Consider the following 16,257-nt stretch of genomic DNA (forward strand, 5'->3'; position numbering starts at 1 on the left):
TTAAAATGTCCTGTCTCTTCTCTATCTTTTTAGCCTATTTTCAAATTCCCATTCTTTTCTCTATCTTTTTAGCCTATTTTCAAATTCCCTGTCTTTTCGCTTACTTTCAAGGCATATTTTCAAATTCCCTGTCTTTTCGCTTACTTTCAAGGCATATTTTCAAATGCCCTGTCTTTTCTCTTACTTTCAAGGCATATTTTCAAATTACCTGTCTTTTCTCTATCTTTATTTTCCCTGACCTTCCAGGCCTTTTTTTTTAAATCCCCGTCTTTTCCCTAACTTGCCAGGCCTATTTTCCAATTTCCTTCATTTTCCATAACCTTCCCAGGTTTTTTTTAGATTCCCTGTCTTTTCCCTGACTTTTCAGGCCTATTTTCAAATTCCCGGCCTTTTCCCTGGCCTGCAGTAACCCTGTTAATTTAAAAAATATGTTTCACAGTCAGCTCCTATGATGAGAATGGGTCGTGATAAGAAATTAAAAGGGCTAGTTGTGGACGTGGTTCGATACTTGGCACGCGTCTTAAGACTAAGGTAAGAACTTAAAATTCCCAACACACAAAACCGATCTTAACCTTTCATCTCAGCTACCTTTTGTTCGAATGCGGAGATCCTCAAATGGGTTACCGGTTAAAAAATGGTAAATGGACCGGATGTTTGGGAATGGTGCAAAGGAAGGTACGAGGTCTCGCCTTATTCTAATGATAAACAATAATGTCCCTTTTTATGATGGAAAAGGAAATTGATTTGTTCCTGATGCCAGCGGCACCATCGGAATCCCGAATGAAAATCTCGACCCCGTCGGCACCTTTGGTCAACGCCGATCTGATTCTCATGTCCGGTTCGCCCGAGAAAGTCAGCGTCACTTCTCTTTCCGGATTGAATCACTTTCATTACAAGGTTAAGAAACGAATGCAACCATGAACTTTTTATCTACCAGGCAGGGGCGTAGGAAACGGGAGGGGCAGTGGGGGGCAATACCTATCCCTATAATTTTGCTGGGAGGGGCAACTAATGTTATTGCCCCCTCCAACCTTTTGGTCAGTTGAAATCTACGCGAGTCTCAAATTCTCATTTTAAAAGCATATAAAGCTTATAGAACCTCAACTGTGTTTAAATTTCAGTCGTTTCCCGCCAATTTGCATAGTAGTAAAAAGAACACATGCACTCGGAGAAGCTACACTCCATTAAAAATTCAAAACCATTCTCCAGACCCATTTCCGTTTCTCTTTGCCCCTCCAACTTCTAGAACGTTCCTACGCCCCTGCTACCAGGATGAGAAGAATTGGTAATAGTTTTTCGACTTTCAAAGTACCCAAAGTTCCGAAGTAGAATTCGTTTGCTTATATTGTGCCCAGAATTTTTTCATACAAATTTCCTCGACCTGGTACATGATGCATCGAACTAAATTAGAGAATAAGACCAGAAGTTTATAATATATTTCGTACTAGAGAAGAAACCATTTAGGCCATTAAAATGAAACATGTAATTTCGAAGGCTCAACGCTGATATGTACACCGCGTCACGACACAAAAATTATACTACGTGGGGATATTTCCCAATAAAATATCCAAGGATTATAAAATCAAAAATTTCTAATTTTTCTTCCCAAACGTGTTTTTGAAAAATCCACGAGAGCCTGTGCGTAACTCAGAGCCCCCCCCCCCCTAGCAAAAATCTCTATGTGGCCCCCCTTTTTAATTTTTTTTTATGGTTAGCGCCCACCCCCCCTCGAAGCTCGAGGCCCCCCCCCCCCCGCACCGCGGGCCCTACGGACCATCAGCTACGCTACTGTTTCGAGTGGATAAATAGCAAAATAGGTATATAGATTCTTCTCTCGTAAGATATATATTATATACTGCTGATAACACTAATGATAACATTGCGACTGTTTCTGTTTCGTTGAAAGGTGTGGATCTCTTTCACTTCCGCTTTTGTGATGGTCGTCTGTCTGTCGTTGCTCAGCGAACGTCTTTGGAAAACAAGAGTCCACAAATTGAGATTTGTCACTTCGTCCAAAATTACAGTCAAGAAGAAGCCAGCTCACACGATTAAAGTGGCTCGAACAGTTTTCGCTTTCTTGGGAACTTTGATGTTTCAATGTAGGCTCCCGGAAAAGCTTAAAGGGGATTTGTCACCACCCTAAAATTGGTTGAAAACCATTTAAATGGTTAGAGGACGTCCGAAAATGGTTATTCAAAAAATTACGTGTTAATATTTCCAGTATTTGATTTATTATTAGCAGCCAAATTTCGAGTTTTATCCCCCCGACTCTAGAATCTCAGAACCGCTTGGTTGAACCTACCTGCAGCGCCATCTCGTGAACGAAATATTATTTTTCCGGTTTTATCGTTTTTCGGTCGGAACTGTCGTCTGCTACGACATTCTCGTTGGCTTTTCAACCGACTTATACTCGTAGATTACAAAAGGCCTTACACGCCGCCCTTTCTCAAATTTTTGCCGCTTCATTCTTTTGGCGCTACACGTAGGTTCAACCACGATTTCTGAAATTTTTGGAGCCGTTTGATTTAGGTTACGGAAAAAGTAACGTAACTTTTTAAATACTTTTCCAATAACTATAAAATTTCAGGGACATAATCATTAATATATTTTCTATCAATCTGTAAAAAAACCTCGTAAATTTTGGTTTTGGTGACAATTCCCCTTTAATGGTTTTGTTAATAGACGTCATGAACTCATGATATCTATTTTCTGTTTATCAGCCATTCCATTCACGCATCCCGATGACAGCTGGAGGATTCTTTTAGCCACCTGGTCGTTCTCTATAATGGTGGTCATGACCTTGTTTAGTGGACAATTGACCGCCGCCATGACAGTTTCCAATCAGTTCATCCTGATTGACAGTCTAAATGATATTCTCAAAAACAAGAACCTCAGACCGGTTATCATGGCCGCTACATCCTTCGAGTATTTCTTTAGGGTAAAAGATCCTTACTTAATAATCAATACCAAGAATGTATTTAAATTACCACCATGAGAGCGCGTGTTAAGCCTAATGACTTAAAGGGGAACGGTCAAGCTTTAACCAGTTAGATAGCCCTATAGCCCATAAAAAACTAAAATTTATGGCGAAAACCGCATCAAAAATATTAAGTGGTTAATTTTTAATAAAATAAAGAAATTTCGGGAAATCGAAAAGCGCGCGTCTGCCGCGACACCTGGTGAGAAGTCGGTGAGACAGAAAAACAACGTAAAAGCGCGCGCTGCTGAAGACGCAAAAATATGATCCAGTTATGAGAGACCTAAGCCTAAATTGCGCGATTTTAAAAGTTAGGATAGTTCGCAAATCGCTCATACGGGGTTAGGGGCGCTGGCGGCAGCCCCTAAGATGGCGGCGAAAATTCAAACCCAAACACCTGGCGTTATTTTTCGTTTCAACTTTTTGGGCCAAAAGCTATTTTTTTCAAGACAATAAAGGTACGTGTTAGTATATTGAACGTCTTGTTAATCTTTTGATACGGAAATAAGGCCATATTTGGAAAAGCTTGGCCGTTCCCCTTTAATCTGAAGTGTACCATAAATTTGCGGTCATTCTAGAAATGACTCTCGGCAAGAATGTATTTAATTATACTTACAAAGAGAGTACCCGAGTTGTTTATGGCCGATTTTGTTCAAAGTCGGCCGTAATATAGACCTAGATGAGATACGAAATTTCCCAAAAGGAGAAGTTGCACTACCAATTCGATTTGCCATGGCAACCGGGCCCTCAATGGGTCGGAGTGTGCAATAACTGGTGGCGCACTGGGAGATGTTAGCTTCGATCAAATGGTCCTATCTCCACCTCCGACTTCGGTCAGGTTTGGGCTGGATACTGAGCTTCGGCTCAGGCTAACGGAGAGGCTCCGTGCAAACTGGCCGCCTCGGCGGATTGGGTAGCCTGCTGTGGGGCTGCGGGCTAACATATGCGGGCACGGCGGTCCTGTTTCCCGGCCTTTTGGAATATCACCGGCATCTCCGGTGCCGGCTGTGCCGGGTTACTTGGACTGCTGTGTGCTCGTCGTTCCCCTTTAGGAGCTCTCTCCAAAGGGCTTGACTCCCTGCCTCCATAGGTGGGGTGTCGGCTGGAGTTGCTACAGCATCCATTCTTAATCCCACTGCTGTGTGCGAAGTGGGAATTGGTCCACCAATTGCTGCACCTTCTGCTGGGTTGAGTGGCTTGCGTCGAAGGTGCGACCATCAGTAGTAGGGTTCTGTTACCCATGCTGGATTTGTCACCTGTCCGGGCTAGGTGGACGCTGGCGTAGGGCACTATGATGATAGGCCTCCGGTGGTATGGTCTCTGTTACTAGGTACACCGGGGTATAAATTCTGACACTGCCATGGCAACCGAAAATGTTGTTGACCACTTAAAACCGAAAAATCTCCATTTAAAGAAGCATGGGATTTTCTCGGTTTCACTGGGTCCTTCCTACGAAAATTTAAAAAAAAAATTAAAATCACGAAATGGGTAATTTGGATCACATTTAGATAAATATCACCAAGTTTGGGTACATTAGAACATTTTTGGGGTAAAATAAGGAAAAAAATCTTATTTTTGTTTTAAGTGGTCAAACACATTTTCGGTTGCCATGACAAATTGAATGGGTAGTGCTTCTCCTTTTGGGAAATTTCATATGTCATATAGGCAGTGGCGTAGCTGAAAACTCAGAGGCCCACCCCCCACAAAAATCTCTATTAGGCCCCCCTTTTTAATTTTTTTATAGTTAGCGGGGCCCCCCGAAACTCGAGGCTCCCCCCCCGCGCCGTGGGCCCTGCGGACCATCAGCTACGCCAGTGCATATTGGTCTACATTACGCCCAGCTTTGAACAAAATCGGCAATAAACACCTCGGGTACTCTTCTTGTTAGAGATAATGACTATGAGCATTGTAGTCTATGCTTGTCTGCACGGTTTGCGGGGGGGGGGGGGGGGGCTGAAAAAGGTCACCGACGTACGTTTGAGGGAACCAATGAGATTACCTTTCTGATTTGATTTTGTTAGGTGGGAAGCAATAAATTACGTTTTTGCGCGTGACAGAAACACTTTTATTCTCCAAGAGCTATAGAGACGTATCGGTTTTTAATAAATTCAATATATTTAGTTTCCCCAAACATTGTTGGTCTTTTTTTACCTTTTCGGCGTTGTTTTAATTAGGGGCTAGTCAAGTACTTCGACCGTACGTGGGGGGCTGCATCAGAGTTTTGGCACCCCTACAAAAATGCCGTCCTAGGCACGTGCCTACTCTGCCTAATGGTTAATACGATCCTGATTGTGAGGTATAGCAGGCTTATTGACGCGCAAAATGAATTTTAAGATCCAGCAATTGTCTCAACATAGTAATTCTCCCAACAGTAGAATTGAATTCATTGTTGCTTGTATACTTACGAGCGTTTAAAATTCAATGCGTAACTTTAAAAACAGGATGCCCAGCCCGGAAGCGAGCCCCGGTTAGTTCACGAACAGGCCAATCGTCTGGGAGGATTAGTTCCCTTCAGGGACCACGCCAATCGTCACGACATGCGCCAAATGTTCCAGCGCAAAGCGGTAATCATCGGACCGCCGTTCGCCCTCAAAGCCAAAATTGGAAGTTTTTGTAGAGCGCCACCGAAGAAGGAAATTCATTTCTCCAAAGACCACTATTTCGAGAGAATGATGACTATGACCTTAAGGTTGGACATACCAAAGGACATTTCTGAGAATATCAACCTCAGGTAAATGAGGTTCAGATAACTTGAGTCTAGTTACCGCAGGCCCGTAGCCAGGATTTTTCAGAGGTACCCTTAAAGGCCTAGGTTTTCTTCTGCCTGTCACCCTTTAAATTAACTTTCCTTCCAAACAAATACCCTGATGGTAGGCCAACAGCAAAACACAATGGCCTACCATCAGGGTAATTGTTTGGAAGGAAAGTTAATTTAAAGGGTGACAAGCAGAAGAAAACCTAGACCTCTAAAAGTCAATTTATTTCCAAAGACCTATGAGGCTATCACTACTTTAAAATGAGCTTAAGGTCCACACAGGCCACACTGACGTTTGGCAATGGAACACGTGGTTTAAATAAATATAAATAAAATGTATATAAATTATATAAAATTAAATAACGCCAATTGAGAACCTTCTATTATTCTGAACCATAGAACGTCACTACACGGAGTTAAATAAGCCGCAGTTTGTATACTTGGGTTAAGCTGAATAGACGACCACGCCATACAATAGTATATAGACTAGAGTACTACGGAAAATTAACCTTAGTTAGTATAGTCCAATCAATATTTGTACTAACGTGCCATATTATTGTTTCTGCTACAGCTAAAACTTTCATCTTAAAATGGTGGAAGTTATACTAATATAGTAAAGCAAGGTACACGAAAGTAAATAATATAGTAAAGCGAGGTACACGAAAGTAAATAATATAGTAAAGTGAGGTACACGAAAGTAAATAATATAGTAAAGCGAGGTACACGAAAGTAAATAATATAGTAAAGCGAGGTACACGCAAGTAAATAATATAGTAAAGCGAGGTACACGAAAGGAAATAATATAGTAAAGCGAGGTACACGAAAGGAAATAATATAGTAAAGCGAGGTACACGAAAGGAAATAATATAGTAAAGCGAGGTACACGAAAGTAAATAATATAGTAAAGCGAGGTACACGAAAGTAAATTATATAGTAAAGCGAGGTACACGAAAGTAAATAATATAGTAAAGCGAGGTACATGAAAGTAAATTATATAGTAAAGCGAGGTACACGAAAGTAAATAATATAGTAAAGCGAGGTACACGAAAGTAAATATAATATAGTAAAGCGAGGTACACGAAAGTAAATAATATAGTAAAGCAAGGTACACGAAAGGAAATAATACAGTTTGGACCGTTATACTTAACAAAATATAATATGTGAATAGGATATTTTTTATATATTTTGTTTACTTACTTTAATATATTTTCTAGGGGCACAATGATATTTTTAAGGGGGCACAGATACCTTTCGAGGGGGCACGATGGGGCACTCAAATTTTTTGAGGGGATACAAATTATTTTTGAGGGGATGGCTACGGGCCTGAGTTACCACGTTAGTATCATTTACGAAATTGGCAACTTTGAATACAGAATGGAACGGTACATGGATGCGGGTCACGTCATCAAGTTCGTCCAATCGACGGAGCGCAACGCCTCGCAGTGCGCTTGGACGGAACCCAAACACGATCAAGAACGGACGTTGGAACTGAAAAATGTATCGGGTCCATTTCTGCTGTGGATTTTCGGGATAGGAATCTCCTTCTTCGTTTTAATGTCGGAAATAATATTGTGCCGATTGAGATGTAACGAGCCTTCGAGGCGGCTTCACTCGAACACAAGTCTCGCGGTTTCGGTTTCAAGAGGAACAGGAGGACGCGGAAGAAGCAGGACACGGGTCACAGTCGCCGACATGAGGCGTCAAATCACATTTTACTGCTAAAAATCCCTAAAAGGGGAATGGTCAAGCTTTAACAAGTAATGCAGCGTTAAGACTATGTGAAAATATTACGTTAGCATCGGTCGTGTCGTTTCGGTTATGTTGGTCGCGTCGGTTCGTTCATTTCACTGTTCAGAAAGGAACCAACCTTGCACATAGATTAACATAAAAGGTGATTGTTCATCCAATTAGAGCTCAGTAATAACGGCGGAAAAATTGAAATTATTTTTTATCCACCTCTGATTGGTTATAGTATTTCGATGGTTCTAGAGTCAGCGCTGATGAGGTATAAGGCTAATTGTCTGCTATGAACTTTTTGAGCGCAACGAAATGCAAAAATGTAAACGACACGCGCGAAAATTTAAAGTCTCTGTTGAGAAGTCTGAACGGTGTAAGAAATCGAAAGAACCGACACGATCGACGCAAACGTAATATTTTCACATAGTCTGAACGTTGCTTAAGATAGCCCTATAGCCCGTTAAAAACTAAAACTTATGGCGCGACACCTGGTGATGAATCGGTGAGACAGAAAAACAACGTAAAAGCGCGCGCTGCTGAAGACGCGAAAAATTTGTTTTGCACGCGCGGCGCGTTCCAGCATGGAGTATAAACAGAGTATAAACTCTATGGTTCCAGTATATACGAGACCTAAGCCTAAATTGCGCGATTTTAAAAGTTAGGATAGTTCTCAAATCGCTCACTAAGGTGCTGCTGGCGCTGGCGATACGCCTTAAGATGGCGGCGAAAATTCAAACCCAAATACTTGGCGTTATTTGGCGTTTTAACTTTTTAGGCCAAAAACTATTTTCCAAGACAAAGAAAGGTACGTGTAAGTATATTGAACGTCTTGTTGATCTTTTGATACGCAAATAAGGCGATATTTGGAAAAGCTTGGCCGTTCCCCTTTAATCATTTCATCGAAAAAAAATTTATTGGGAAGCAAACTATGTATAATTTTTTTGGTAAGCGTTTAAATATGCAATGAAATATCACGGTAATTCAAATTGGTGTACTTCCAGGGAAAGTCTGGTTGTGGGATAGCTAAAAGCACCTTAATAAGTGGCAGAGCAAATGGGGATTTATGGTTTAAGGGGTTTTCCCCCTCCATAAAAACTTGTTGAGGTTAACGGTAATAGTTAGTGTAGGGAGCTGTGGGCTCGCGTGGCGTGAAGGGCTTGCCACCACACTCCTACGCATTGTAATCCGGCCACCTGAACTAATGGATTTAAAAGTGCGTTATCGGTTTTCTATGGTGCATACTTTTCGCTTGTTCCGGGATTTCGCAGTAGGGTAAGAATTAATAGTACGCCTTTGTCGTCATTTTACTCAAGATTCTGTCATTTCTGTGGTGGAGAAAATATTGAGTCAGTTTAAAAACGTTTTTCCAAAATGGTTGCCTGTGGACATTTTACCCGATAAATTCTGGACGATTTTATCAGTTTACTCTCTTTACTACAAGCGAAACGTATCCACCAATTTTTAAAAACATTGCGTAATACCATAAGTCTATAAAATAGTTCCATAAGTTTGTCACTTTGGGGAATATTTTACTGAGAGCTAGTAAGGGAGGGGCGTCATCACAAGAAGCAAATCTCCCCCTAGCGAGGTGCTGTCAAAGGCTACGTGTGACGCGTTAGCAAGTAGCCGCAAAACGGTGACGAAGCTTGTAATGAAGTCTGTCTTGTGAATAGCTCTCAGTAAAACTTTTGCGTGTGAAGAATATTATGAAAAATATAATACACTATGGTAAAACTATAAATATTTTAAAACCTAAATGTTTTTGTAATTAAACTTATTTTTTAATTTTGACCGTTTTTAAATAAAATAAGATATACATAATTTTAGTTTAATTTCTGGCGTTTTAAAGACTATGACGTGTCTTGGGTCTTTTGGCGGGCAGCTTCTTGAAGGGGTGTATGGTTGACAAGTACTGGAGGGGTTGTCCTTCGGTCCATCGCTCCACGTCCCGGGCGACTTGGATCCTTTCAGCGAGTGGCATGTCTTGGGGACGAGTGACGTTAACGGTGCGCAAATTTTCTTCTCCGTACATCAAGGGATTGAAGAGTTCCACCACGTCTTGCTTACGATTAATCGACCACGAAGGCAAATAAAGCAATTCTTTTGTGCCTTCCAATTCGTTCTGTTCGATTATGGGTCGAAACGGAGATTCCAGTAGGCTTTGCTAAATAACAGATTAATTTATTATCAGAAGTAAATGAGATATCTCTTATGAGATAAGTATTGCCATAAGCCTATAACCTCTAAGTTTGAAACGCGCATAGCGCCCTTTGTACCACCACTGGACGGGCGAAAAAGAAGAAATCAGGCGATAGTATCGGCACCTGGTAGAGATAAATTGAAGCTTCTTCCTTCCCCCTTTCTCTCTCTACGCACCTCTCTCTTACCAAAGCAGCTGGCATCATGCATTGCGGGACGCGTTACGTTTCTCTTTTCCGCCACCGGGTGGATTTAGCGCTGTACTTTCGCCAGTCGTTTGCTTGAACCAACACTGCCTTTCGATTCAAACTTAGGGTTGATAGGCTTATGGTATTGAGTAAAATTGTAAAATAGCTGCCCCCACAAAATATTTTTTTTGTATTTTTTATAGAGAGCAAGACGAGGAGTTTTTTATGCAAAAATTTCTTGTTGGAAATGATTTTTTCCAAAGAGATGAATTTTTTTAAATTAACGTTTTTTGGGGTTTAATTGTCGTAGGTGAAGTTGATAACGCGATGGTTAGTTTTAAATAGTGTTGGGCCCAAACCGATATGAAATCGGTATCGGTCACCGATATCGCGATTTCCCGATTAATCGGTTCGCGTCTAAAATACCGATTTTACCCGATTATAAAAAAAACCTTCCGATACCGATTTTACCCGATTGTTTTCCGATTATTTAAAACCAATTTTCTTAAAGTCCTGGTAGATGGCGCCACTAACCTTGACCATTTGAAGTTCAAACTTCAGTTGCGGCATGGAGAAACGGCGGTGGAGAGGAAGAGACGCCATTTTCATAGATCGAGATTTTTTTAAATCGGTAACATTAGTATTGGACCATTGATAATGAATTGTAAAATCGGTATCGGTGAAAATCGGTAAAAAATCGGGAAAATCGGTATCGGTACCGATTTGGCATATCGGTAAAAAAATCGGTATCGGTATCGGTTGAAACATGAAATCGGTATCGGTATCGGAATCGGTTAAATTACGATATCGGCCAACCCTAGTTTTAAATAAGTGGAAGACAACATTTGGGTTAAACAATCCTAGGTTGATAACTCGGAACCACTCCTTCCGCGTTGAGTTTGCAAGTTTTCTCCCCACTGGTTTAAGGGGTTTTTCCCTGAGATCTTCGGTTTCCCCTTCCATAAAAACTTGTTGAGGTTAACGGTAATAGTTAGTGTAGGAAGCTGTTGGCTCGCGTGGCACCACCCTCTTACGCATTGTAACCCGGCCACCTGAATTAATGGCTTTAAAAGTCGCTTGATGACTTAGGCCTAAGGGGGTGATTATTATTATTATTAGGTGAAGTAGGATATGCGATTAGCTTCAAATAAATAAAAATCATAAACTTGTGTCTAGCATCGCGACCTAGAGGACATATTACCAAGATAAAATAGAATATATTTTATCCCCACCCAATATTGTAAAACGGCCAAATTGCGTTGAAAAACAGCAAAAATGCGTTGAAATAATAATTTTAATACCAAACATTTTAAAAGTTAGTAGTGTTTTGCATTTCAATTTTATATCTTTCGTTATCACCCCTACTTTACCCAAAACGTATCAAAATCTAGGGAAAAATTATTTCCGCCAAGAAATTTGTGCATTAAAACACAATTCCTTGTCTTGCCCTCTATAATAAATTACTGAAAAAATAATTGGGTATTGATCTACCTATCCTGCTAATGTTATAAGCTTGAAACATGAACCTACGCAGGGTACGGTAAATTCTTAATTTTCAAATTCCAATATGGTTTATCAATAGGTAAATATTTTTACGCGGTGTTATTTTAACTTTTTGCACCTTTAAGCAAAGTAATTTACTCGGTAAATTTTGAGCGGTATACACATCCCGAGGGGTCGGACATTCGCCAAAATCCCGTACACCCTAGAGATTTTTTTTTTGAAATCTTGAAATGAACTGGAAAATCCGAGGGGCAGGTCACTTCCATTTTGGGTGCGCCTTAATCATAGTAAAATGATTAAATCAGGATAATCGTGATTAAATCAGGGTAATCAAGATTAAAAAATCTAACCAAGATTAGAAAATCTAATCACGATTTAAACGAGATTTAATCATTCTAATCATGATCTAATCTTTTTAATCAGGATTTAATCATTTAAACAAGATTTAATCATTCTAATCATGATCTAATTTTTTTAATCAGGATTTAATCATTCTAATCATGATCTAATCTTTTTAATCAGGATTTAATCATTTAAACAAGATTTAATCATTCTAATCATGATCTAATCTGTTTAATTAGATTTAACCATTTTAATTAGATTTAATAATTTTATCACGATTTAATCAATATAATCGGTCGAATAGAGAATTTATCGTTAAAATCAAAAGTACGATTTAATCATACTAATCACGATATAATTTTTTAATCAGGATTTAATCATTTTAAACAGATGTAATCATTTTAATCAGATTTAATCATTTAATCATGGTTAAATAAGATTTAAACATTATAATCATGATTAAACGTGATTTAATCAACTTAATCGTGATTAAATTGAATTTAATCAAAATAATCACGATTAAATCAGATTTAATCTTTTGAGGGGTGCGTCGTTAATCAAGGAAATGACCTAGTCCATCGGGAAAATCCTGAAATCTAGGCGAATATCAGTTCAAAATCTCAAAAACCAGAAATCCACCGGAAAATTGCGCTCTGAAATTTCAAAATCAGTTTCTGATTTCGGAAATCCTTTTGAAATTCCAAATTCCGTACGCTAAGAGCCTGTTGCAAAAGTATGTTTATCTAGGATTTGCCAATATAACTTCTATGGTCGAATCCCCGACAAGCATACTTTTGCAACAGGCCCTAAATTTGCAAATGTGGGACCTCTCGACACATCCGCGATTTGGCGGGAAATTAGTGCCCAACGGAATCCGAGTAGAATCTGCGAAGATACAAGCATACTTATTCCAAGGGGTAAGACAGTCTCAGATAACCTGTACACCGAGTTCGTGCATTTAGCACTGTTAAAGGTACATATTTTCAAGAGTTCGTGAGTTCCATTTAGCACTATCAAAGGCACGGCAGTGTACACCGAGTTCGCAGAGTGTCTTACCCCTCGACTTATTCTTCCATGGTACAAGTTTCATTTCAATGGTCTAGATGACTATCGTAAGAGGTATTTGGAAACCTAGCTTAAAACAAAGCTTTGTTATCATCGTAATTATACCATAACGGGACCAAAGAGTGGTATAGGATATCTCAACACTTCCTGCTCGAACAAATGTCCTTGGATGTGATAGGTTATAATTCCTTTCTTGGGATGGTTTCGCTTAACATCCTTCAATGTAGGAAAATGCAAATATCAGAGATCAATCATAAAGGTTCTGTTAGTATTCTACCTGATAATAATATGCCGGTAATGTTGTTGAAGACATTTTCACTCAAAGATTTTGATTTTCGAAGATAATTTTGATACGTTGTCAAAGTAGGCTTAACAAGAAGGAATACAAATAAAAATCAGTAAAAAACGCGTGCGCCTCGTTTCGATAGGCGCGTTCTTTTAAGATTATCGATTTTGTTTTATCACGAGACACGCGTTTATTTTTTTCTGTAACAGTATTCGAGTTTTTATCGCAGCCCACCCCAACATACCCTTGCACGATCACGGATTTAAGAGTTTCAAATTTCAATAATATGTGACGTTGGATTAATAATAGTGTTAGTAACGCTATTTTTTGTTCCGTTCCTTGTTCTTCAAGAGCTCTGAGATTGTCTGGTCAATCAGTCAAAAGTTAGGGATGGTACAAGCATAATATAAGTTGAAAATAGTGCTTAGAAATTAAATAATATTACAGAGTTTATAGTAAAATTTTGTTAAATTAATAATTATATTAAATTAAGTAGCCAAAGAGGAAAACAGGGAGGTAACAGGAGAGCTTGCAATTTATATAGTAATAAATATTATAAAGGAGGAAAACAAGTATATAAAAGCTAAGTTTAAGATGAGAGTCCAAGATGTTTTTAAAATGAGAATCCAAGATGTTTTTAAAATGAGAAATGGACATAAGGGAGACAAGCTCTTCAAGTAAAGCGTTCCAAAGTGGAATGACCCTAACGAAAAAGACTGACCCGTAAATAGTATCTTTATTAAATTGATTTAAAAACAGCTTCCTCTTTGCCATTATCCGAATATTGAAAATAGAGTCACATAAAATTTTGAACAAGCTTGTCAAATCAAGATGTGACACATACTTAAACCAAATATATTTCAATTATAATATATAAATGTGGAAATATCAATATTTCGGCATTATTTTTGTCATAATTTTGAAAAAGGCAACTATAACATCAATTGAAGTGAGTGAGAGTGTGAGTGTGTGTGCGTGCGAGCGAGTGAGCGTTAACTGACGAATTTGCGGACGGGTTCGGTTGGTTGCGGTTGTTTTTTTTCGCCGGTTTCGACTAAGCTTTATTGGAATCTTGTTATTGTAATGTTTAATGTCGGAATGTTGAGTTTGTGTTATGGCGGTTGAGTTTGTTATGTGCGTTTTGTATGTATGGGTGCTTTCTCTCCAACTCCTTCTTATTGACTTTTGGGACGGACCGAGTGCTGAGGGTTACGGTAAACGTCTCAACGTGCAAATGGCAAGGTTTCCACCACTTGTTTACGGTATTCGTCTTAATATCAATTTGCGATCGGGCGGGATTCGAACCCGAGCCCTCCTGCGAGTGTTCTACCACAGAACCACCGATACATATTACGATTCAAAGAAAATTATACACTCTTTTTCGCGGTCTTTTCGACCCCTCTTTTTAGCCGCCCGCTAGTCGGCCATTACCTGGAACCACCGGTGGGGGGTCTAGGCTCGGGTCTTTGGTCCCAGGATATGGAGAATGGGGGTTAAGGGGGTAAACTCAACATGGACGCGCCCAGCAAAATTAAAAAAAAAATAATCTATAAGCTCAGCTTAAGCTTACGTATGAAAATTTAAAGGTCAAATCTTGTTTTATCGCAGTAAAACCCGTAATCCACCTAGTTAGTTTTTTATAATTTATTTCGTTTTTTCAGTCGTATATGTTTATCTATTGTGTGTTTAGCGTATTTAGTTTTCAAGCGTAATAGTTCATTTATGAAGAAAATATCGAGTTGTTATAATAATAATAATAATCAGCTAGGCTAATATCCAAGGCACCACCTTAGGCCTAAGTCAGCAAGCGACTTTTAAAGTAATTAAAGTGAATATAACCTGCAAAGCAATATTTATGGAAGACCCCTTAAATTTTTCAAATTTCCATATACAGTGGCGCCGACCATTTCTAAAGCCAAAGGCAAGAGCGGCCAGAGCTGCAAACGTTGGTTATATTCCCTTTAAATAGCATTTAACAATTGGATTTTCGTTATTAAAAGATGTTAAAAACTCGTCATGTTTTCGCGAAACGAATTTTCTATATAAGCAGACGACAAAGCTAGATTACTCTACACCTCCTTTCGAAAACGAGTAAAAAGTGTAAACTTACAATTGTTAGAGCTCTGGAACACAAGCGAACAAAATTCGAGACAGGGTAAATCTTACACCGAGAACAGGCGAACAAAACGTTTTAGGGTCAAAAGTTTACACTTTTTGTCCTCGGACAGGCGAAAAAAAAAACACCTATAGAGTAGTATCACTCTGTAGCTTTGGCCATGGCCGCCATTGTGGACGCGAATTTTTTATGAATAGGAAAAAGTATGGGTGACGTCGTGTAATGTAGCACTGCCATTACTCTATTTTTACAAGTCTACAAGCGCGCTACAGTCGCCAGAGGAATGTAGGTTTTTCTAGCGCGCGTCCAAATCGCTTTTAGACCCTAACATGGCGGCGTATTTTCACGCGCAAAATTAATTTTAAGATCCACCAATATACTAATAAAGCTGTGTCTTGTGACGTAAGAGCAACATTTTAACAAGTTGGACAAGATCACTTTTTATAATATAAAAACAATTATTTTTAAGATCAAGAATGGATTTATAAATGCTGAGACGATTGTTAATGTCGTGTCGAATCTCCCTCATGATTAATAGCGTTTTCCATTTGACTGCTCTCGAGCGCTCTAGATCGTTCTGATCAATATTTTATGTTCCATTTGCGTGCTCGTATCTGCTCCGATCAAGTTTCGCGTGTTCCATTTCCCGCTCTCGGGTGCTCCGAGATTGCCCAAAACCGATCTGCCTAATTCGACAGATCAACGGATCGAGATCGAGATCGGAGCAAATTTTTGCGTGTTCCTTTTAGATTTCTTGGCAAAATGGCAGACCAAGACGCGAAAATTCAAATTACTAGCAGACGAAAAACAACAAAAGTGCGAGAATATCGTAATTTAATGTTTCATTTGCGATTTTACTCTAGTCGATTAGGGCGAGATCTATGACATCAGAGACAGATTCGGAGCGAATCTCGAGCAATCAAATGGAAAACGCTATAAGTTCCTTCCCCCCGAAACAAACTAAAGTCAGAGCGTATCTCATTGGTTCCCTAAATCTGACGTCCTTCGACGCTATTACCAGAGGTGGGAAATAGTCATGATGCCAGCAGAAAACGGAGGGCCTTTTTTGAAGCGCGTTGGGCTCGACAA

The 16,257-nt window shown here is 39.4% G+C and overlaps 2 protein-coding genes across 2 annotated transcripts; one reads left to right on the forward strand and one right to left on the reverse strand.

Annotated features, from left to right (window-relative positions):
- The first annotated feature begins 457 nt into the window (after positions 1-457).
- Positions 458-7,454, forward strand: LOC149926391 (putative glutamate receptor). Its single transcript, XM_090157692.1, has 7 exons — positions 458-531; positions 585-675; positions 736-897; positions 1,907-2,099; positions 2,721-2,938; positions 5,419-5,708; positions 7,106-7,454. Exons 1-7 carry the CDS (start codon positions 458-460, stop codon positions 7,452-7,454), a joined length of 1,377 nt encoding a protein of 458 aa, XP_090013818.1.
- A 1,794-nt stretch (positions 7,455-9,248) lies between these two features.
- LOC149926392 (uncharacterized) lies at positions 9,249-13,208 on the reverse strand. The gene is made up of 3 exons (XM_090159069.1): positions 13,044-13,208; positions 12,872-12,982; positions 9,249-9,633 (listed from the first exon to the last, which is right to left on the reverse strand). Exons 1-3 carry the CDS (start codon positions 13,077-13,079, stop codon positions 9,313-9,315), a joined length of 468 nt encoding a protein of 155 aa, XP_090015195.1. The 5' UTR covers positions 13,080-13,208; the 3' UTR covers positions 9,249-9,312.
- Positions 13,209-16,257: the final 3,049 nt, after the last annotated feature.

This window comes from Leiobunum rupestre, chromosome 9, assembly GCF_980474605.1.
Source record: "Leiobunum rupestre chromosome 9, qqLeiRupe1.1.hap1, whole genome shotgun sequence".
Classification (NCBI taxonomy): domain Eukaryota; kingdom Metazoa; phylum Arthropoda; class Arachnida; order Opiliones; family Sclerosomatidae; genus Leiobunum; species Leiobunum rupestre.